General features: G+C 52.0%; 2 protein-coding genes across 3 annotated transcripts in view; one reads left to right on the top strand and one right to left on the bottom strand.

The window, feature by feature from the left end:
* Positions 1 to 18,957, top strand: part of WDR59 (WD repeat domain 59) — a 49,763-nt gene extending 30,806 nt beyond the window's left edge. Inside the window, exons 19-27 of one of the 2 annotated variants that reach the window (XM_069868673.1) lie at positions 426 to 482; positions 6,456 to 6,589; positions 8,937 to 9,018; positions 10,364 to 10,476; positions 11,523 to 11,670; positions 11,763 to 11,835; positions 15,526 to 15,652; positions 16,078 to 16,220; positions 17,243 to 18,957. In XM_069868673.1, coding sequence (XP_069724774.1) covers positions 426 to 482; positions 6,456 to 6,589; positions 8,937 to 9,018; positions 10,364 to 10,476; positions 11,523 to 11,670; positions 11,763 to 11,835; positions 15,526 to 15,652; positions 16,078 to 16,220; positions 17,243 to 17,478 — 1,113 coding nt within the window. In that variant the 3' untranslated portion in view covers positions 17,479 to 18,957. The remainder of the gene's footprint in view (positions 1 to 425; positions 483 to 6,455; positions 6,590 to 8,936; positions 9,019 to 10,363; positions 10,477 to 11,522; positions 11,671 to 11,762; positions 11,836 to 15,525; positions 15,653 to 16,077; positions 16,221 to 17,242) is intronic. The other variant, XM_069868674.1, reaches the window with a different exon arrangement.
* Positions 1 to 23,450, bottom strand: part of AMFR (autocrine motility factor receptor) — a 414,702-nt gene that overhangs the window by 366,400 nt on the left and 24,852 nt on the right. The window lies entirely within an intron of this gene.

Raw genomic sequence — 23,450 nt, 5'->3', positions numbered from 1 at the left:
AGTAAAACTGGTTAGAGTAGGAGCCTGGCGTGTGGGGCACCAGGAGGTTGTCCTCTGCTCTGGTGTCAATTCACCCTATGAACAAGGTCACGTCACTGCAGTTCAGAGCTTCTTGCAGTGATAACTCCTCTGCATGGAAGGCTTCATTCTGATTTGCGGTTGCTGAAGTCTTCCATGGAGGCTGGTGTGGGGCACGGGCACAGCAACCCTCGCTCTGCTGGAGCTGTAGGTAATGTTGTACAGCACAATTGTGTGGGAGCAAAAAAGGGGGGACCTTGATTTGCAACTGTACGTTGTGTAACAGAACTATTGAACGGTATCTTTTACTCTGCTGGTTCAGGGCACTTTTCAGTTTATTTACCTTTGTCTTTAATTTTCTTGGTGTCTTTCTTCCCTTTTCCTGGGTATAACGTTTTCACATACAGATGTCTCCTCGCTCTGCCCGGCGACGTTGGTCCATACAAGCAGTTAACGACTTCCCGGTACTGTGCGCTGTGCTAATACTGTCCTTGATATAACCCTGTCTTCTGCCCAAAGGCCCAAGAATAAAATGCCACCTGCCTGCCTTTGAGTAACCTGCACAGAGGTGAGGGACTTGCTCTGCACACAGGGCCTAGGGCTTCGGTAAGGCTGAACGCACTTGTAAGTGGGCAGGAGCAGGCACTGGTTCGCAGGGCACGAATACTGACCTGCAGCAACGCCTGTTTTACCTGGCCTAGTGGTCAGGAAAGGATGCCAAGGGGTAATTTGAAGTGTAAGAAAGGTTCAGCCTCTGAGAAGCAGAGAGTGCGCTGCAGAGAAGCTGAATTGTTATTATGCGTCATCAACCAACTGATGAGACTGACATTAGAGCACCTCATTTCTGAAAAAGATGAAGCTTTGCCAGAGAGGGAGGATCATCTAAGATAAGAGCTGTGGAAGAAGCAAACTGGTTGAGTTGCTGACAATGATCTGTAATCCTATTAAAATGAGCTGCCTGTTCTCAGTGCAACGTGCCGTAAAGTCTTATTTGCTGAAGCAATAAATAGAATTTCTCCTTAATTTGTGATATTCTTCCAGCTCTTGGAATCGCACCACACTGCATTCAGTTCAGTGGTTGCAATTCCAGCCCCCCTGGCAGGTACTCCCTCCTCCTGGTGCCTTCCAGTCTTTGACAGTCGTTTTCCATTAGTCAGGTCCGCATGTCCCTCAAGCTTCATGTGAACGTCTTGGCGATACCAGCGTTGCTCAAGCTGTGCTGTAAATTTGGGTAATTACTATCTCACCACTCATTTGCCAGGCACAAGCAAAGCTTAGAAACTCCATTTCTATTTAAAGATGATCTCTCTAGGTCTGTTTTCCTTAACATCTCTGTGAACTACTGGTTTTCCGCAGCTGCTGTCCCTCATGCTCTCTCTTCATAAGACAGCAGGGAATAAAATTGAATCCTCTAACACCTAATTTAACTTGGTATAATAGGATCAAGCCTTCCTATTACATCCACTCCAAGACTCTACTAGGAAATAACAGGTGAAAGAAACCAGAAGTAGTATACTTGACTCCATCAAAGCTTTCTGCAAAGTGCTAATGAAGAAATGTGAGCAGTGGAGGCAAGAAATGAAGTTCTGTTTTGTATCAAGAATGGATCTGGAAGAAAGAAAACCATGGAAGTAACTTGCAAGCTTTTGGTGTGGTGAATTGTGGTGCACGAAGGGCCACAGATTAATTCCTCTACCACTGACTTGGAAGGAAAAACAAGTAAGGGTGGGATGAAGTTAGAGTTCTGTGCGATTTTTACTTAAACATGATGTGTGCGTTAGTCAAAGCCTTGTTGTATTTGTGGACAACCTTTGGAAGAGGCTCATTATGCCCTATAAAGTGGGTAGTGATGCCCAAGGTGAGGACAAAGGAGTGAATAAAGAGTTGTGGATTATTTCTGCAGACCACGTCTTCCTTCTAGAAGAAGAGCTCAGCGTGGCTCAAAGTTCTCAGGAAGCATTAGCAAGTCTAGAAGAAGGAACAATTCCTCCCTCGTCCTAGGTAGTGACCAGCCTCTACTTCAGAAATGCCTGTGCTCCAGGCAAGGCAGGTGCCAGCTATTACTTGATGGAAACTATAAGGAAATATTCCTGCTGTGGGACACTTGATTCCAAAGTGCCTCAGACACTTTTCTTCTTTAGTTCCTTTGTGGGAGGTGCTGAAAATAGTAAACGTTAGTTATTTTGATGAGGAAATCCAGGCAGTGCTGCGTGCCCTGCATGGGGAAATTAATCTGTAAGCAGTTTTTCAGAATAAAGGAGCAAAGCTTTCTGCAGGGAGGCAGCAATTGTTAAGTTTTATTTTAAGAAAAACAAGAATATTAGAAGCAGCTTGAAGTAGGTTTATCTCTTAATTTTGTAAATGCCCTGTTGCAGCTTAATCTTCAACATCTGTTCCCTTCTTCACCCAACCTTTCCCTTTGCCCTACTAACACCAATTTATACCATGAACCCTGAAATTTTGCTACGCTTGTGCAAAATGGGTGCTTCATTTTGTGACGCTGCTGACAGCGCTGCCTGGCTCAGCAGGACCCAAAGCTGCACACACCCAATCTTCAGCATCCTTGCCAAGCAGGCATGCAGTGTTTTTTAACTACTTCTGCTGAGCATGCAATGATGGTGGTTGCTACGAAGCAGTTGGTGTCTTATTCTTGGGCTATCTGTTTCTCAATGTAACCCATTTACTGCCATCGTTATCACCTCAGATTGCAGCAAATTACAGCCTTGGGTATGGTAGTGCAGGTGCAGGCTGGCTGTTAAAGTCATTATTCAGTGCTGTTCCCCGCTTTCACCTCCAACCTCCTGATTGTCATAAATGCTCTAGTTTCTTTCCTTCTGGTGCTCTGAGGAACCGATGAGTCTTAATTTTCTATCACCGGAGCTGTTTTCTTTCTTTTCTTCTTTTCCCTAAACCCTCGGGACAGCTGGGTAGATGCAGTTCTCGTTGGCATCGATTCTAGGCTGCAGAAAGAGCTAGAAATATTAGGGTAGCATGGAAGACCTGTGTCTTTGCCCTTCAGCTGCCTGTAGTTAGCTTGGTGTATGCATGTTGATTGCTGCTTCAGCTCCCACCTTTCTCTTTCCTGCTCCCCACTCGGTGATCTGTGCTCCAGCCCCTAGAAAGAGACTTATTTTCTTTTCCACCCTAATGCCCGTGACCCTCAGTAACACCTTTTGATGACACTGTAAGGGGAGTTTCTCCTGGGAGAAGAGGTGAAGTAGAAGGGAGAGAGAAACCTCATGGTGGACTTGGGCCAGACAGACCTAAGCTAGAGCTCTCCTTGCCTCTGGTAATCCCTGTTCAAAGTGCTTGAATGCTGCTTGGTGGAGAGCTACTCCTTTAATTAATGCCACCAATTATTTGGTTCTAAGTAGAGCTTTTGCTGTCAGTGAGGATAAGCTTTGCCTCATCCATGATGGTTCTCATGCTTCTGATCGTAGTTTTTTCTAATACTTTATTGCTGTAGGTGAGGCAAATTTGAATTGTGCAAACCAGACATTTTTTAAAGGTGACTGTACCTGTGGTTTTATCATTTTCTTGTGTCACAGCTTGAGGGGCAGGAAGCAGTGGTCATGGAGTGTAGTGCTGGTAGGGCTTATGGCCATTGACAATCTCTGCTCCTGGAGCTGCATCGGTAAAGAATCAAGGCTTCCCATTTTGCCAGGAATTAGGCAATGCTAAGAGGAAGAAAGCAGGAAGATTTTGTTGTGAGTCCAAGTTTTCAGGGGGTTCTGCTACATTTAGTGTCTCTGTGTGTCTGGTGATGCGCTGACAGCAAGCAGCAGAAACCATTCATGGGATCTCTTTTCCATTCTCATCCTCATTTGTTGTCGTTCTCCTCAAAAAAAAAAACAAACCTGAATTGCCTGTGGAAAGTGGTGTGTGTTGTCCATGTCTCTAGTCTTTGAGATGCCTGTCAGGAGGCTTCTTCAGTCTGCTCTTGCAGAGGGCAGGAGCGGGTTGAATCTGTTCCCAATGATGGGGTGGAGAACCTGCCTCAGTCAGAGGGAACTCTCTGTTGGCTGGATGGTCAGGAGGTGGCAAGTTGCTCTCCCAATTACCTGCCAGGCTCTTGGAAGCCCTTGGTGATAGACCTGCAGAATGTGCTTCTGTGTCTGCAAGCCTGGGTTCAAATACCTGCTCAGATACAGTGCAAATCACAGCTTTTGCTGCAAGAAGCCTGCTTAGCCCCTCCAGGACAGTGCCTGAGCTCTTGCCCTCATGGCAAGGCTCCCAAGCCTTGTTCAAGTGTTGGTTTTGACAGCAGCACCTAGGAGGCAGCACTTGGCTGCCCTGACAAGGAATGAGATACAGGTGCCACTGTTATTTGGGAACCTTGTAATCCAGCCCACATCCTTCAGCACGCGAAGGGTAGCTACGTTTTTAGGTCTTATCAAAAGAGGTGCTGCCTGCCTGAGGGCAAGAAAGCCAGAGCTGATCCAGACAGTGCCTGAATTAGGAACCAACGGACCAAAGAGGTTGCTCTCCCACCCGACCACGTTGTAGCCACCTCCCACTGCATTGCGCTTCTCAGCTTCGGGGCAATGTGGCAGATAAATACTGCAGGCAAATTCTGCCTGGATGAATTAGGACTCGAGGGCACATGGCAGCGAACAGAATCACGCCCTAGTCAGCCAGCTTTTCCATAGCACGGAACGCTGACAGCCCTGTTTGCACCAGCATTTGGCACCTCAGTACCAGGCAGTGAGTGCACTCTGTGCCTCTTTATGCTGGGCAGCAGTGGACGATCAGGGGAACCTGTAATGCTCTGTCACGTGGGCATCCCTGGAAAATCCTCCTTCATATGTGAAATGGCTTCTTCACTTGCTGTCCAGCCTCTGAGCCGCAGTCACGCAGTGTCCAGCGCGGCTTTGGGAGCACATCGTTTTTGCTTCTTGTGGCATGTGCTAGTGGCACACTCAGCATGGCAAGAGCTCCTCGACACGTTGGCCTTGGCTTGGGCTAGGCAGGCAGTGAAGGAGGAATTCATTTCTTAAGGTTCTTAAGTGTTTGTTTGGGATTTTTTTAAGGGCATTTTGTGTCTGTGATAAAGCCTCCCCAGGTTCTCACAGGTTTGCAGGATCATGGTCAAAGGCAGTTTGGCATCCAGCCGTCCCAGAGCTTGCCTGACATGCACAGGAGAAGCGACGTTGCTTGCAGGTCCGAGTCCTGCCCTTCCTGTAGTCCAGCCTGCTCTTTAGGAGCACGGATCATCGAATCATAGTGTCACCAGGTTGGTGTGTTGCCTTGTGTGAGCTCTGCCTGCTTTGCTGGCCCCTTGAAGGAGCTCTTCTGCTTTGGATAGGGCTGTAGGAAGCCCCACGGCAGGTGCCTCGGAAGATCTTCCATAACTCAGCATGGCTGGACTCGATGATCCGATGGGTCTTTTCCAACCTGGTGATTCTATGATTCTGTGACCTGGAGCAGTGGCTCTGTGTGTCGGTGAGGGAACAGCCAGAGGGGGGAGCAGCATTGCAAAGTATCCTTTGCTGCGTTTAGGAATCCTGAGTAGCAGCCAGCGCTTCCCTTGGTAGAACTCCACTGCCTTCTGCCTGTGGTGCTGGTGCATGTCTTCCTTCCTCCTCCTCCCCCTCCTACACCGAGGAGATGGAGAGGCCAGGATACCAGCCAAATACTCTACAGTTCTCCACACAGCCAAAGTAGCTTTATGCAGCTTGGTGTTAAGATGACCTCTGTGCCTGTTACAGGGAGTATTTGGGAATCTTGGCTTCTTGGTCTTGTTCCCTTATGTTGACTCCTCTCCTTTCTTCTCCCCACCCCTCCCGTTACGTCCTGAGCCAGCTGTAAGCAGCTGTGAGCATGGTAGCTAAGGAACCTTGCTAGGAAAACTTGGGCCCTGCTTTATCGTCTGCCGATTGTTTGAAGCTGTTGATAAAGCAGGAGGTGGGAGCCCTGACCTGGCATTAAACAGGGGTGGGACGTACTCAAACGCTGAAAGGTGAAGCCTAAAGAGACGGTCTGGAGATGTCAGCTTGCCCTGAACCTGAGGGCAAGCAGACACTGCCTTCCACACGTCTCTGCTGATGTTGGCTGAAGGCAGCCGTGCTCTGTGTGCTGAGGGTTCCCAGACCTCTCATCTCAAAGGTAATTGGGCCGCCCTCCTGCCAAACTTGCCCAGGTTTGACTGGCATCCCGATGCCGATTTGTTCTCACATTGGCTCTCACGGGGGAACTCGCAAAATACTTTTTGAGTGAGTTTGACCTCGAGCTCACTGCCTTGACCTGCTTTTCACTTCCTACAGATGGAGATGCTTGTTCTCCTGGGCATGTCATGGATGTTTTCCAGGGTAATACAGAGCCTTCTGAAGGGCAGGTTTGGGTGCTGCTTGCATTGTTCCTCACCCTAGTGCTTTGTTCCCTGGCCCAAGAAGCCTGTTGTCCCCCTCCCCAGTAACATGTTGCCATTTGTTCTGCAGAAATCAAGGAGGTGGAAAAGCAAACGAGAGGGGACAGATGCCAACAACCGCCCCATCAAAGCCGCCGGGAAAGTTATTATCCAAGATATTTCCTGCTTGCTGCCTGTGCACAAGCTGCTGGGAGAGCTCTACATGTGAGTATGTTCAGGCTGGCATCTTTTCCCAAATGAAAGCAGCAGTCTCTGGCGTTGCTGTGCTTTAATCCAGACCTCAGTCAGCGCTGACCTTTCAGTGTTTCTGTTTCTTCTTCCTCTCTTCTTGCTTTGCTGCTTTTTTATGGTATCCCTCTGCCTGTGAGAGGGGTCTTGTCTCCTGTAGATCTGAAACGTGTGATGGAAGGAATCTGTGAGGGGGCATTATATACGGAGTTTGAACTGTTGCTCCAGCATCGAGACTGCATATGTTACAGGTTCAGGTTTTTGTCAGCTAAAGAGAGAAACTACAAATTCTTTTCAGACCTCACATTGAACTCCACGCTTAAATTTGCAGGCTTAAAAATCCCAATAAATGCGGGTCCAGCCCTGTTCAATGTCTTTATCAATGACCTGGATGAAGGCATCGAGTGCACCCTTAGCAAGTTTGCAGACGACACTAAGCTGGGTGGAAGTGTCAATCTGCTGGAGGGTCGGGAGGCTCTGCAAAGGGATCTGAACAGGCTGGACCGCTGGGCAGAGTCAAATGGCATGAGGTTTAACAAGGCCAAGTGCCAGGTCCTGCACTTGGGGCACAACAACCCTGTGCAGCTACAGACTAGGAGAAGTCTGTCTAGAAAGCTGCCTGAAGGAGAGGGACCTGGGGGTGTTGGTTGACAGCGACTGAACATGAGCCAGCAGGGGCCCAGGTGGCCAAGAAGGCCAATGGCATCTTGGCTTGGATCAGAAACGGCGTGACCAGCAGGGCCAGGGAGGTTATTCTCCCTCCGGACTCAGCACTGGTGAGACCGCTTCTCGAATCCTGTGTTCAGTTCTGGGCCCCTCACCACAAGAAAGGTGTTGAGGCTCTGGAGCGAGTCCAGAGAAGAGCAACAAAGCTGGTGAGGGGGCTGGAGAACAGGTCTTACGGGGAGCGGCTGAGAGAGCTGGGGGTGTTCAGCCTGGAGAAGAGGAGGCTGAGGGGAGACCTCATTGCTCTCTACAACTACCTGCAAGGAGGTTGTAGAGAGGAGGGTGCTGGCCTCTTCTCCCAAGTGACAGGGGACAGGACGAGAGGGAATGGCCTCAAGCTGCGCCAGGGGAGATTTAGGCTGGACATTAGGAAAAAATTCCTCACAGAAAGGGTCATTGGGCACTGGCAGAGGCTGCCCAGGGAAGGGGTTGATTCACCTTCCCTGGAGGCGTTTAAGGCACGGGTGGATGAGGTGCTAAGGGACATGGTTTAGTGTTTGATAGGAATGGTTGGACTTGATTATCTGGTGGGTCTCTTCCAACCTGGTTATTCTATGATTATATGATTCTATGATTTCCGTACTATAAAACCATTAATAGCTCATAAGGCTTTTTCATTTCAGAGGTATTTGGAGTGCCCCATCGGTTGCACATGCCAGTGTCTGTGCAACAGCTTCTTCTGCTTTAATGGAAAGAGTGGAGAAGTTCTATAGTTTGTTTTTATTTTTAAAAGGGGAGGGCCTTCTTTGTCCAAACTTTCTGAGATAGTTACAAAATCTCTGTTCCTGTTTTTGTTCCTTCCTTAGCTTTGGTAACACCATCTGATTTGTCACAGAATTTCCAGTGTAGGGACATTCAGGGAAAAAGAATGCTTCCCTTCTTGGTGGGGGGGGGCAGGGAAAAAAAGTCTTCCTTCTCTCTTTTCTGTATTATTAAAAAGCCTGTTCTTTAAAAGGAACATTTGGACTTTCTTCTCTGGGTATCTCATACGCAAACAGCCTGACCCTTTTCCATTTGCTATAAGATCTTAAGCAGCAGAAGTGCCAAGTGTCTCAGGAAGATTTTTGGTGATGAGCAGGAAAGCTCACGTGGATTTCCTCAGCCCATCTTGCCAGCTTCTTGGAGGCTTCCCAGTGGGTGTGTTATCCTGTTGGGGAACAGGCTGAAAACCAGCCTGCCGCTTGGCAGCTGTCTCCCTCCGGGTCAGTCAGAGCAGACCAGCAGGCTGAAGAGGAACAGGGCCGTGTAACTGGTGGCACCAGCTTCTAGGACCAAGAATGACTCTTGGTTTGGTAATATCCTGGCTCAAGTTTAGTCTGATATCTCCTTGGAAATGGTGCTTCTTAGAGTCAGTCCTAGGTAATTTGGAGCTGAATTTAATGTGCAATGTGTTAGCGAAGTTGAATAGTGGGAGAAGGATGGCAGTGATCCCTGAATAACAGAGAAGGAAGGGATGGGATCCTAGCCATTCTAGCAGGCTCATATTGATCAGGAAGTTCTGGGCTGCTCACTGCTGCCGGCATCGCTTTCCCCCCATCCCTTCCCACCTTTGTAGATAATGTCCCAGCCAGAGCTGAGCTGTCTCCTTTCTTTTTAGATTGAATGTGAATAACATCCAGGAGACTTGCCAGAAGAATGCTGCCTCGGCCTTGGCTGTGGGACGGAGAGATCTTGTACAGGTATGAAATCAAATCGGCCCTCAGTATGCTGTGCTACCCTCAAATGGCTCGTGCTGTTCCCTTGATATCCAAACAACCACCAGGGTTCAGGAATTGTTTCAGGGAGTTTCCAATCGGTGAACCAAGGCCCGTGGAACAGCCTTGGAGCTGGTCTGTATCTCAGTGACTCTTGACAGCGGGAGATTCCTTCCCAGGAAGGTTGGTTTATACCCTTTATACCCTTGCCAAACTGAGTGAAGCACATTTTTAAGGGAATTCCTGCAGGCAAAGAGACGAATGCAGCCTAGTTTTGAGTCAGCAAACAGAGTAACTATGCACGCGCTTGCTGAGCTGCTGTCAGCATTTTGATTGGTGATTTCGTCTTACTTAAGTAATTATTCTCATTGCTCAGCATTCATCCATGCTGGCACTGGGTGCTAACTCCAAATAGCTTCTCCCCAGGAGAGCCTGAGCCCAGGGACCGAGCCCCAGAGCAGGGCTGGCCACGTATATTCAGCTAGGAATAGGAGGAAATGGCTGTTGTGGCCCATGCTGATCCGTGTGATTACTCCTTCGCAACAAGCAGACCGTTTGATGGGACTCAGGAATAACTTCAGCAAGATTTCTCCGGGATACCTCTGTTTCTTGCTTATTTTTCCCCTGTCCCACGTAATGCTAGCCTGTATTGCAGCTTCCCTCATTCCTAACATACATGGAGGCTTGAGTTGCTGGTTATATTCTAAGTGCCTCATTTTAAATGGCATAATAGAAAACACAGTCCTACATCACTGGTATAAAGACTGGAAAGAATGGAACCTAGACTAGAGGGTAATAAATGAAGGAGAAATTCCATGTGAAATAGTTAAACTGTTGGAGTAGAAATGACAAACTACACTCCCGTCTGCTCTGGGCTGTGCTAGGAGAACAAAGGTGTTCAGCTGATCAAAACATACTTTGCATGCAAATTATGGTTCACAAGTAAACTTTCTGCCGCCAGACATCTCCAAACCCAAGAACTGTATCAAAGTTAAACCCTTTTGAGGTTTGTGAATATGAAACACACTGATAGTTCTGTTAAACTATAGACTGTTGTTACTCAAAGTTTAACCCAAACTCAAATCCAGTGGGACAGGGAGAGCTTCTGTTTTCTGTTACTCTGTGACACAGATGCTGAAACTTGTGACACAGTCACTAATTTGTGCTGAAATTTGTGACACAGATGCTGAAACTGCTCCCTGCTGCCAGAGGAAAAAAAAAAAAGACAGGCAAGCTCCATTATTACCTGACTGAATTTGTGCACACCTATGCCCTGGGAGTGTGGTTACTTCTAATTGTAGGTTTGATGCTCTTCTTTCCTGTCTGCCAGGTTTGGTCACTGGCCATGGTAGCCACTGATCTCTGTCTTGGACCGAAGTCTGACCCAGATTTGGAGATACCTTGGGCACAACATCCATTTGGACGTCAATTACTGGAGTCCTTGTAGGTGCCTGAGTGCTGGGGAGGGGTTGGGGAATGGTTCCTAAAGCAGAGCCTTCCATAACTATGTATGTTGTGTGGCATTCGTTTAATTGGAATAGCGCCACAGCTTGTGTTTTTTCCCTCTCTCGAGCCTGAGATGCATGAAGAAGGGAAGCTGCAAGTGTGTTTATGACATACAAGAGGCAGCGTTTGTCCTCCCATCGAGCACCCAGGTCTTCCATGGCTAACAACAGGCCATTTGGAGCTCTGCTTTCCAGCATGCCTGCAATGCCTGACCTAGAGATTGTGGTTTTCTGCTCCCCACCTCCTAAATGAGTGTTGCTGCAGCTGGTTAGTTCACCTTCACTGATGCCACATGGCATTCCTGGCGTGGGAAATCATTCCAGTAGTCTCAACAACGTGTTAGCTGCAGATGTCTTCCTGCCAGTGAATCTGTTCAGGAGGGGCCGTAATTGGTAATCAGTATCATCTAAGTACCCTATTTGGAGGCACAGGATTTGTGTGGTGTACTTTGTGTACTGCTGCTTGACCTAGCTCTTCCCTGCTGTGTGGTAGCGGTGGGAATGGAGCACAGGTAGTTCTTCATCACTCTGAGTCTTCAGAGCAATCCAGGAACTTCATAGCCATAGAAAACCCATGGTGGGGTTTGCCTTGTGATCTAGATGCGAGATGCTTGCATGTAAAGGGTTTTGTGAAAGACATGTAGTGGCTGGGGGTGAGTCTAATGGCTCCAGCTTCACATCCAGCTAAAATTAGTTCTGAAGCTGCACAAACATGGGGTAATCAGATCACAAGTTCTGCTGGATTCCCAGACCTCCTGTCTTTCTCTTGGCTGTTAGGCCATGAGTGTTTTCAGGAGGACTTGGCTTCTCGAAGGTGTGATGGAAAAGACAACCCAGTCTTGCAGAGCACACTTGCCTCCTGTGGGCAGTAACGTGACCCAAACCGATTTATGCAATGGGCTCAGAGTGGTTTGCCCTGGAGTCTCGCTACTTTCGCCACTGCACTCTGCCAGATCTCATTCTGTCTGTCTCTTCCTTTCACAGGCTGGCCCATTACTCGCAGCTCCATGACGTGCAGACCCTGGCCATGCTCTGCAGTGTGTTTGAAGCCCAATCCAGGCTACAGGGATGCCCAAACTCCTACGGCCCCTTTCCTCAGCGTGCCTCCAACCTGGCCTCCCACAGCCGATACGTATGACCACCGTTTCCTTCCTGTTTGTCTTGGGTGCCTTTGAAGATCTCTCAGGTGGATGACATGATTTCCTTTCCTTTCCCCTTCAACAGCCGAGCTTCACTTCTTCAGGCTCCTGTTCCAGCATGTCAGATCCTGGACTCGGCACCGGAGGCTGGAGCATAGGTACCAAAACCTGGGTTGTAATTAGAGGAATCTGCCTTCCATCTGGCCTAGGTTTTTAGGTGGTTGCTGTGGTGGAGAAAGAAGGGAGTTAGCGCCAGCTGTGATTGCAGATGTGCTTTTCCAGAGCAGCTTTCTGGGATTTGGGCTGGAAGTGAGCAGGGCTTGCAGTAACCGTGTTGATGCTCCAGCACACCTGCCCCGTCTGACTTGTGCAGCGTGCTATGGGACTGGGCTTTGGAGAAACTATTACAAATACCCTAGACATACCCAGCTAGGCCCCGGGATTGGAGGTTAACCCAGAGCTAAGAGCTCCCACTGCTGCCTTTTCTAGTTGGAGACAAGTGGAGAGAGACCACTTTGTACCATTTTGTTTCCAGCCTGGCTATAGCAAGCACTCGGTGACTGCCTCAATGCTTCCTGTTGCCCTAAGCTTTCCACAGCCCTAGCGCTTTGCACAGTTTGAGGCTGTCATCCATGCCGACGACTACTGATAATTTTCTTGTCCTTAGTGTGCCTGGAGATGGTTCCCAGGATTAGCTCTCCCATCAGCTTCCCAGACATCATAGAATCACCAGGTTGGAAAAGACCCATCAGATCATCAAGTCCAACCATTCTTATCAAACACTAAACCATGTCCCTCAGCACCTCATCCACCCGTCCCTTAAGCCCCTCCAGGGAAGGTGACTCAACCCCCTCCCTGGGCAGCCTCTGCCAGTGCCCAATGACTCTTTCTGTGAAAAATTTTTTCCTAATGTTCAGCCTGAACCTCCCCTGGCGCAGCTTGAGGCCATTCCTTCTCATCCTGTCCCCTGTCACTTGGGAGAAGAGCCCAGCTCCCTCCTCTCCACAACCTCCTTTCAGGTAGTTGTAGAGAGCAATGAGGTCTCCCCTCAGCCTCCTCTTCTCCAGGCTAAACACCCCCAGCTCTCTCAGCCGTTCCTCATAAGGCCTGTTCTCCAGCCCCCTCACCAGCTTTGTTGCTCTTCTCTGGACTCGCTCCAGAGCCTCAACATCCTTCTTGTGGTGAGGGGCCCAGAACTGAACACAGGATTCGAGGAGCGGTCTCACCAGTGCCGAGTCCAGAGGGAGAAGAACCTCCCTGGACCTGCTGGCCACGCCGTTTCTGATCCAAGCCAAGATGCCATTGGCCTTCTTGCCCACCTGGGCCACTGCTGGCTCATGTTCAGTCGCTGTCAACCAACACCCCCAGGTCCTTCTCCTCCAGGCAGTTTCCAGCCAGACTTCTCCTAGTCTGTAGCTGCTCAGGGTTGTTGTGCCCCAAGTGCAGGACCCGGCATTTGGCCTTGTTAAACCTCCTGCCATTGGTCTCTGCCCAGTGGTCCAGCCTGTTCAGATCCCTTTGGAGCCTCCCTACCCTCCAGCAGATCCACGCTTCCACACAGCTTAGTGTCATCCACAAACTTGCTAAGGGTGCACTCGATGCCTTCATCCAGGTCATTGATAAAGACATTGAACAGGGCTGGACCCCGCACTGAGCCCTGGGGAACCCCACTTGTCACTGGCCTCCAGCTGGAGTTAATGCCATTTCCCACCACTCTCTGGGCCCTCCAGCCAACCAGTTTTCCACCCAGGAGAGCGTGCGCCCGTCCAGGCCAGAGGTGACAGTTTCCGAAGCAGAATGCTGTGAGAAACTGTGTCAAAGGCTTTACTGAAGTCCAGGAAGATCCATCCACAGCCTTTCCCTCATCCAGCAGCCGAGTCACTTTATCATAGAAGGCGATCAGGTTAGTTTGGCAAGACCTGCCTTTCATGAACCCACGTTAACTGGGCCTGATCACCCGGTTCTCTTGCATGTGCTTCATGATAGCACTCAAGATCACCTGCTCCATGACTTTCCCTGGCACTGAGGTCAGACTGACAGGCCTGTAGTTCCCTGGGTCCTCCCTGCGACCCTTCCTGTAGATGGGCACATCAGCCTCCAGTCCAGTGGAACTTCCCCAGTCTTCCAGGACAGTTGGAAGATGATGGAAAGGGGTTTGGCCAGCACATCCGCCAGCTCCTTCAATACCCTTGGGTGGATCCCATCCAGCCCCATAGACTTGTGGTTGTCTAGCTGGGCTAGCAAGTCTCTGACCACCTCCTTTTGGATCATGGGTGCCTCATTTTGCTCCTCTAGCTCCTGGGTTTGTACACAGACGGAACGACTTTCTTTACAATTAAAGACTGAGGCAAAGAAGGCATTAAGTACCTCAGCCTTTTCCTCATCCCCTGTCACTGTTGTTCCTTCTGCATCCAATAGGGACTCTGTATTCTCCCTGGTCCTCCTTTTATTGTTAATATAGTTATAGAAATATTTTTTATTATCTTTCACAGACTTAGCCAATCTAATTTCCAGTTGGGCCTTAGCCCTCCTGATTTTTTCCCTGCATGATCTCACTTCCCTCCTGTATTCCACCCAAGATGCCTGTCCCTCTTCCAAAGCTCATAGACATTTCTCTTCTTTTTGATACCTCTCAGGATCTCCATTGAAGTCAGGCTGACTGGCATATGCAGTTCCCTGGGTCCTCCTTGTTGTTTTCGAAGACAGGAGTGACATTTGCTTTCCTCCAGTCTTCAGATACCTCTCCCCATCGCCACGATTGTTGAACAGTTAAAAGAGTGGCCTTGCAGTGTCATCAGGCAGCTAATTCCAGAGGTTTCAGGGGAAAAAGTAGTGCTGTGTGTTCTTCCATCACTGGAAGAATGGCACCAATTTGGAAGGGTTCTTGGTGCATCAACGCCTGCATTCTAAGGTTTTCTGCTGAGCTGTGTCAAAGACAAGTCACTCTTCAGGGCTTCTGTGTCAGAGTTTAAGCTGTTGGCTGATTCCCAGCAATATACGTGACCTGATACTCCTGATAGCACCAAAGCTGTAACTTTTCAGTGCCATATCATGGCATCTGTTACACAAGGAAGAGTGGGGAATGGAAGGTAGCAGGAGCTGATGTTTTAGTGGTTATTGGCAATCTTCTCCCTACCTCCAGGGCAACACCTGTTGTACAGAGGCCCCTTTACGTAACAGCAGCCCTAGTGATTAGAGTCCTCCCTGTCTAGGAAAGAGGAGCCTGGCCTGCCAGGGGTGACATTCCCAAGCGAACTCCATGTGATCGATTGCCTGTGTACTTTTTGTCTAAAGTCAAAGGTAAAAGGGATTCCTTTGTACTAGATTTCTCTGCGTAATGATCCCCACTCACTTGCTATCACCAGCGGTGTGGTGGAAGCACTGGCAAGCAGAGGTTGGCACTTAATTTCCTGAGGCAAGGCAGCGTTTGTAGAAATGCAGAAGGTGATACAGCCTTGTCTTAGAGGGAAAAATGGAGTGTGGTAACGTGTGATCTGTGTCTCATTCCCCGCCTTGGTGTTGAGAGGATTGTGCTCATGGGTGCTTTTCTTTCTGAGATGTGCTCGCAGCCTTTTGATGGATGAGGGGAAAAGGTTTTAAGCTGAAAGAGGAGAAATTGAGATGAGATCTTAGGAAGAAATGTTTTCCTGTGAGGGTGGGGAGGCCCTGGCCCAGGTTGCCCAGAGCAGTGGTGGCTGCCCCATCCCTGGAGGGGTTCAAGGCCAGGTTGGATGGGGCTTGGAGCCCCTGATCCAGCGGGAGGTGTCCCTGCCCATGGCAGGGGATGGAATTGGATGGGCTTTGAGGTCCCTTCCAACCTAAACCATTCCATGATTCTGTGCTTGCAGCAAACAAAGACATGGAGCAGGCCTCCACTCCCTGGTGCGAGTCTTCTCCAGATGACTTCCGCTACGGAAACCTAATGTATCCCGATCATCGGGAGCGTGAGAAAGACCAGCATGAGAAAAACAAAAGGTAGGTTATTGCATGCCTCAGTGATATTCAGGGATGCGTGACTGTGTGCCTGAGCCAGCTGAACTCTATAGCCAGGCCTCTGTTCGTGCCGTGAAGTAGCATGTCTGCTCCTAGACCCTTCCATTCAGGTGTCATTTGGAGAAGCTTCATACTGCAGATCAGCTCTGCTGGGGTTTCAGCTGATACATCTGTAGGTGGCTGTGATGGAGCCCCAGGCGTTAAGTCCACCGATTCGCCACACCCTCGAGTGCGGAGCACGTGAAGGCCGGATCAGTTGGTGTTCAGCAATATTTTAGCAGCACATGGGAAGTAATCTGACGCTCTTCTAGCAATGGGAATTGGTTGCGTAGGCATCACCGGAAGAGGATTGCAAATAGACTTTGAGAAGTCAATCAGATGGATAATAAGCCTGTTTGTTCCTCTAGGCTGCTGGATCCTGCCAACACTCAGCAGTTTGATGACTTTAAGAAGTGCTATGGAGAAATCCTTTATCGCTGGGGCCTGCGAGAGAAGCGGGCTGAGGTTCTGAAGTTTGTCTCTTGTCCTCCTGATCCCCACAAAGGAATCGGTGAGTGCCTGCTCCAGTCTGCTCCGGCTGCCCAGGCAGAGTCACAGCTCTGCCTCGGGGACTCTGTGGTGGGCGGGGAGGGATGAGAAGTCTCCATCGGTCTGCCCAGAGGTTAGCTCTGCCAGCAGACAGCTTTGCCTTCTTTGCAGCTCTGCATGGATGAGGCTTGCAGAAGACAGTTTAAGTGCTTTGTAGACTGTAACATCTCTCCAGCAAAGCTGGAAGCGCATATACTGCTATGCTAACAATTTTAAGCTATTTATGCTGGTGGCTGTTCTTCGTTGCCCCTGAATAAGAGCCCAGGGATGCACTGTCCCAGTCTCTGATGCCGGGCTGAAGTGTCCTTACAAAATCACCAAAATCTCCAGCTGTGGATGAGTTAGCCGAGAGGCGGGCAAACAGAACATTTCTCCCAGAATACTTTCAGCAGTGTAGCTGCCCAGAACTGCCACTTAAGGACAGCTGCTGAAATATCTTCTTCCTAGGCCTCTGGGCAGAGGGAAGTGGGTAAGAGATGCCAGAGGAGTAGTGGTTGCTTGCTTAGCTCTTGTTGCAGTCTTGAGGGGTCACCAGGGGCTCCTCCTTGGGAAATCGGTGACTTCAACCACTGCCATCGCTCCTGACACTGTGCTCATTGAGTGCGCTCTGTGCTCTCTCCGTGATGAGAAACAAAGGCCGTTCTCGTTTGCTCTTGGTTACGCTGCATAGTGACGTGAGGCAGATGAGACCAGTGGGAAGCCTTCATCTCCACAGCACGTGTCAGCGTGTCTCAAGCTGGAAACCTGACACTTTCCCAGCTGTGCCCTGGCACGCTGCTTGCCTGTGTCTTTGCTCCCACAGGGAGATGAACCTGAGTCCTCTCTAAGATACCATTCTCCCAGCCTGAAGGAGATTGGAGGCAAATCTCTCGGGCAGTGGACTTAGGGCCGTTCTGCCAAGCAGCAGGCTGTATGCAGGGCTTCTTTGTCCACTCTTCTGCCAGTACTAATTGTCTTGCTCTCTTGTTTCTTCCCTCCCGCCAGAGTTCGGCGTGTACTGCAGCCACTGCCGCAGCGAGGTGCGTGGCACCCAGTGCGCCATCTGCAAGGGCTTCACCTTCCAGTGCGCTATCTGCCACGTGGCAGTGCGAGGCTCCTCTAATTTCTGCCTGACGTGCGGCCATGGAGGCCACACCAGCCATATGATGGAGTGGTTTCGCACCCAGGAGGTGTGTCCCACCGGCTGTGGATGCCACTGCCTGCTCGAGAGCACATTCTGAGCTGTGGTGACAGCAGGGCGCCCAGGAACCGCGTTTCATATTTAATTCCCAAGCCATGCTGAATCAGCTCTGCTCCGCGGTGTCTGGAGGAGATGCCACAGGGAGCTGAAGCGGGTTGTTCTGGCAGTCAGCTGTGGTGACATTTACAAGTGCTTCCAGTATTGCTACGCTTCCCAGGTTGCTTTCAGACTGATTTGACCAAACTCCCTGTGTCCATTGCTGGCGATGGACGCCAGACCAGAAAAATTGCCATCTCCTGCGGAAGGGTGTGTGAGTATTGGCTGGTCTCCCTTGGGATAAAGAGGTGTTAAAAAGCTCCTTTGGAAAGCACATGCCTGGCAGAGCCAGAGTCACTCCAGCTGTGAAGTGTCTTTCCAAGTGCCTCCTGACAGGGGGTCGAAGTGAGCAACACAATCAGCTTTGCACAGTTAAAGCAGAAATAACGTGCAAGGAACAGTGAGCTCTAAAGGCAAACTGTGAGCTGCGCTCAGAGAAGCAGATAGTCCACAGGGCTGTGCTCAGAGTTACTTTGAGAAGCAGCAGGGTCCTTGTTTTGAATGGCTGCTTACATCGTTTAGATTGCCCCAGAAAGCAAAAGAATAAAACTATGCTTTTCAGGATTAGTTCCTAAACAGCTTCCTGCTCACCGGGCAGCGTCTGTGGCTGCTGTGAAAAGCCCAGCCCTGTGCCCAGGGTTGCTAGAACTAGTTGCTTGCTTCGAGCAGTTTTAGTACCATCGCTCCTAAGGTGTTTGAATCTCCTGCTGTGACCGGGTGATATAATGCACTTTAATTTGCCTGTCCCTGCCTTGTCAGTGACACATCCTGGTGACTGGGAAAGGCGTCTGCCTTTTGAGTTTGGGATCCACACAGTGTTTCCGTGGGTGGTGGCATCTGAGGGTGTGGGTGGTGGCATCTGAGGGTGTTTCGGAAAGCCCTTGCTTCCTTTCTGAGGAAACACAATGAGGATGCTTGCTCTGTGCGACTCCTCCTGGCTGTTTTCTTTGGGCTTTATGGGGAGGATTAATGAAAAATTCAAGATGTGCTGCCTGTGTACATGAGCGGGGAGGCAGCAATTTCTAGGGGGAAGAGGGATTTTGGAAGGGGGGTGGGATTCACGGTGGCAAAAGGTTTGTGCCTTTTCTCCCTGTGGAGCTTCAGTTGGAGAATGTACTGGATTGAGCCGTCTGTTTGGGGCTGTGCCTGCTGGGTGCACCCCGTGTGCCTGCAGCCTGTGCTGCACCTCGGCTTCAGCCTGAGCTTTGGTTTGGGGCAACTGTGTGGCCAGGGATGAGCCCACTGGAGTTATCCCCACCTTGTTCCAGCACTGATCCCTTCCTCCCGCTCTTGCCTGCTGAGTGGGGCTGCGTGTTGTGCCCGCTCCCAGGCTCTGTGCTAACTCGGGCTGTGGGATCCTGCTGTGGCATAAACAGATGGCGCATCTTAAACATTAAAACATTAAAATTATTTTTTTAAGTTCTGTTCTGGTAGAATTTGGTGTCGCTGTGCTAGGTCTCCCTTTGTGGGGAGCCCCCGGCCGCTCTCCCTCCCAGAGCGACAGTCGGCGTTGCGCCCCACAGCCCTCTCCCCGCACTCCAGAGCAGGAGTCCCGCTCCGGATACCTGTGTCCGGTGACAGCAGAGACCTGCAGCGGCTGGAGGGCTCGCTGCCTGCTGCTGGGACCCTCAGCCCCGCGTTGGTGCGGGGTTGGTGTGAGGGTGCATGCCACTGCGGTGCCACGTCAGCCTGGGAGCTGCCTGCAGGTCGTGATGCATCTCTTGCGAAAATGAAGCCGGGTGGTGTCTGAGCTGCTGGTGAGCCAAACTCCACATCCTGCAGTTTGGGGAGGCCGCAGGCAGCGTCTGTCTCCCCAGCAAGCAGGTGCTCTCGGCCCCTGCTCAGCGCCGCAGTGGGTGCTCCAGCCCTGGGGCAACCGTGCTTGCTGCCAGCAGCACCGATGGGGAGAAGGCTCCCGCCCTCCTCCTTCCTACGTGACAGCCATTCAGCTCGGAATTATTTTCATTTCCGTGCTTGAGTGCGCGTGTGGGTTGGAAAGGTGTTATTACAGTTCATTACGGTCTATCTCCATCTGAATTCCTCCAAGGTGGAGGGCAGCTGATGCTTCAGAGGAAGGCAGAAAGGCGCTTACCGTGGTGCTTGTGCAACCCTGCATGGGCAGGTGGAATTTCTTCCCAGACGCTGCAAGCATTTGTCTCACACCCTGCAGCACATGCGATGGTTGTTTTGGGAGCAGTCTCGCTCAGTGCAGAATCAGGTATTGCAAGGAAGCGGGAATGGCTTTTTCTCGCCTGCCTGGACCCTGGTGAGAAGAGAAATGTGTTGCCTTCACTGCGCTTATTCACTGGAATAAGTGATTGGAAACGGGGCGTGCTGCTGCACTGGTGACCTGCGCCAGCTCCTGCGTCTGCCCCAGCACTGCTCGTCCTCTTTTCCTCCTGGAGTAACTTGAGAAAGTGCAAGAAGTTCCCAAATCTGGCCAAATCTCTCCATTTCTGGCTTTAGAGAAGGGAGCAGGAGGGGAAGAGGAGGCAGGGCCTGCTCGGGAAGCAGGTATTGGCAGAGAGCCTGCTAGCGTTCACCAAACCAGGCAAATCAAATAGAGGACCCAGCTGAAGAACAACACCGTAGAGGGGGTGACCCCTTCGTGGTCTCTGCTGGAGCAGGAATTGGGGGACATCAAATTAAACTGGCTGCTCGGCATTCAGCAAGAGCAAGCGCTTTTCCCACACCAGGTGAGAAGATCATGAAACCACTTTCCTCAGGGCATCACCATGTGCTTGCCGGGGCTCCAGGAGCAGCCGGGCATTTCGAGGAAGGGAAGCTCCATCCCATGCCAGCGCCGACACTGCTGTGGGCTGGGGCACCGTGCCTGTGCTTCCCCAGCTGGCAGTACTGTGTGGGAATGCCGCCGCAGCTCAGGTCCCCTCTGTACCCTTCCCTGCCCGTGGCTGTTGGGGAGGACAGCAGGCATGGGGGCCCTTTGTGCCAACCCCCAGTAGCTGCTCTGGCTAGACTTGTTCCGGCTGCCTGCAGAATGCATCCCCGAGGCTGTTACCTTTGCATCCCTGCTGCTTTTCCCAAGGATGACTGGAAGAGAAAGCTCTCATGACAGACCACATGGTGCCCTCAAGGCCATTACCAGCTCTTTAAACCCTTTTTGTGCTCCACAGAGCTAGCAGGGGTATAAGAGGGTGTGGGGTGCCGTCCCTGTCCCTGCTGAAGCTCTCTGTACACTGAGAAGGAAGTTTAATCCCCGGTGGTCAAAGTTTGGCAGGTACACACAGTATGATGGTATCAAAGAAGGTGCCGAGGAAGATCTTTCCCTGTGGATGCTGCTCCTGGCAGAGTCTGTATCTGCACCCACCCCACGGCTCGTTGCCTCAGCATCAGCCTGTTCCAGCGCTGCAGGGCTGGATCCTGCCCCGAGCCTGGCAGCGCATTCCTGCAGTCTCCCTCGTGCCAGCCCCAGCGGCCGTCCATCTCGTGGGCAAACCAGTTCAGGAGCCAGTGAGCTAAAGCCAGGGGGGTGCTCTCGTTTTGGCCAGGATGATCAGCCAGCTCCGCTCCCTGATGCTGCTCGCGCCGGGGGCTGTGATGGGGCCACAGGCACAGCCCTCTGCAGCCGATCTGGTGCTGTTAGGGTGGTGTCTGCCCTACAGCTCAGTCCCAACACTATCCCACCCCAACCATCCCCAGTGCCCCAAGCATCCCTGCTCCAGGGGGGATGGATCCCCCTGCTTCTCCGTCTTTGCTGCAGAGCTGGGAGTCCCCCCTGGGCGCAGGGGACAGAGCCCCACCGTGGAGCACAGGAGATGTCAGCACCCCATCACGAGAGCAGATGGGGTGGCAGCTCCGACGAGCTCGCTGATTTAGACATTGGGAAGAAGTTCTTCATGATGAGGGTGGAGAGACCCTGGCCCAGGCTGCCCAGGGAAGCTGTGGCTGCCCCATCCCTGGAGGTGTTCAAGGCCAGGTTGGATGGAGCTTAGAGCAGCCTGATCTAGTGGGGGGTGTCCCTGCCCGTGGCAGGGGGTGGGACTGGGTGGGCTTTGAGGTCCCTTCCAACCCAAACCCTTCTGTGTCCCCGCGCCCTGCTGCAGCAGACCTGGGGACAGCAGCCCGGTGGTGCTGGGAGGGGACGGTGAGTGGAGACCCTCTGGTGCACCTGGTAGCTTTGCGCCCTGCGCTCTGCTGGGAAACCCGGGGCTGGCAAAGGCTGGACCGTGCCCTGCCCTGGGAGCACGAGTGAGCCCCCGGCGTGGCCCTTGGCAGCACCCAAGGTTACCTGGGGACCCCGAAACCTGGGCGTGCAGTGCATCCCGCCCATTCCCTGGCCATCACCTTGGTGCCTGGCCTGCCCTCTGTCCCCTGCCAGCACCTGGGAACGGAAGGAAATGCCTTTCCCCAGTTTCGCTTATCCTTGTGGCTGCAGGGAGAGGCTGGGGCAGGCTGGGAAGGGCTGGGGATCGCTGCTGTGGCCGTGGGCTGCAAAGGATGTCGCAACCCGACGTTGCTGGGTGGACTGGCTGGTGGGGATGGCGCGATGGGGTCCCGGCTGGGCGTCCCTCTGCCTCCCCCAGCCCCTCGCCACAGGGTGTTGGCCGTCACTTCAGGTCTGGGGTGCCCACCCTGTTTGGGATGTGGGTGCAGCAGCCTCCGGCTGAGCGTCCCGGCTCACCCAGATCCACCTCCATCCCCACGCTCACCTAAAACCCCTTAATCTGTGCCACGGAGCCACCCTGAGTGCCGGAGGGCTGCACTGCGGCTGAGCTCACCCCGGGACTGGGGACCCTGAGCCGGCGACGGGTGGGGATGTGGAGGCAACGCCAGCTGCCACAGCAGGTTTGGCACCTATCTTGATTAAAGGCCTGGCTGAACGCCCACCTGGCTGTGCTGCCAGCACCCCACAGCGCCCCAAAGCCTGGGGGGGAGCTCATTCATGAGCCCTAATCACTGGATGCAGCCCAGTGCAGCCAGCGATGCTGGAATTTGCCAGCACGTGGCCAGCCCTGGTGCCCCAGGGTGTCACCCCAAAGCACACAACCCCCAATCCCCACGGCTCCCCCAAAATGGGGAGAAAACACCTTTCTTGTTGTTCCTTGCAATTTGTTTGCCCGTGATTCTGCTGGGGGGTTGGTGATTCTGCTCAGCCCATGTCCCCCAAGCTGTGGCGCCACCTGGTTGGGCTTATCGAAGGCAGGAAATTTAATTAATTAATTAGATATCAAAATAAATCTGGAAACAGACGGGGGTGGGGCGGGGGGGTACACGGACTCAGTGCTCAGAGTGGGGTGGCCCCAGAGGGACTCTGGCTCTCTGAGCGGGGGTCTGAGCAGGAACTGAGGTTCCCTCTGCCTTGGCCACTGTGGAGCTGGGGGGGCAGCAGCACCCTGGGAGGGGTGATACCCCCTGGGGGGGGTGATACCCCCTGGGGTGCCCCATACCCCTTGTAGCCATGAGATGCCCCTATCCCTCTCCAATCTCCCTGACCCCTAGATGCCCCCACACTCCTTTCTCCTTTGCCCCCTCTTTGCACTCCCTCACACACCCTTTGCCCCACCCCTCCTCTAGCCCCCTTTTCCCCTCCTCTCGCCCCCCTTTTCCCCTCACCTCCCTTTTCCCCCACTCCCCATTACCCCCCTTTCCCCTCCCACACCCATTTCCCCTCTCTTCCCCCCTTTGCCCACCCCTTTGCCTCCACTCCCCCTCCAGCCCCTTTTCCTCCTCTCCTTCCCTTTGCCCTCACTCCCCATCACCCCCTCTGTGCCCCTTTTCCCTCTTCCCTCCCTTTGCCCCCACTCCCCATTCTCCCCCTTTTCCCCTCCTCTCCCCCCTTTTACCCCCTTTGCCCCCCGTTTCTCCTCTCCCATCCCATCTCCCCCCCTTTTCCCCCTTCTTCCATTTATACCCCTTCTCGCCTTTTCCTGCTCTCCCTTTTCCCCCCTCCCCATT

This window comes from Phaenicophaeus curvirostris, chromosome 14 (genome assembly GCF_032191515.1).
Source record: "Phaenicophaeus curvirostris isolate KB17595 chromosome 14, BPBGC_Pcur_1.0, whole genome shotgun sequence".
Lineage (NCBI taxonomy): Eukaryota > Metazoa > Chordata > Aves > Cuculiformes > Cuculidae > Phaenicophaeus > Phaenicophaeus curvirostris.
The sequence above is the reverse complement of the archived record's forward strand: the minus strand, read 5'-3'. Positions and strand labels throughout refer to the sequence as shown.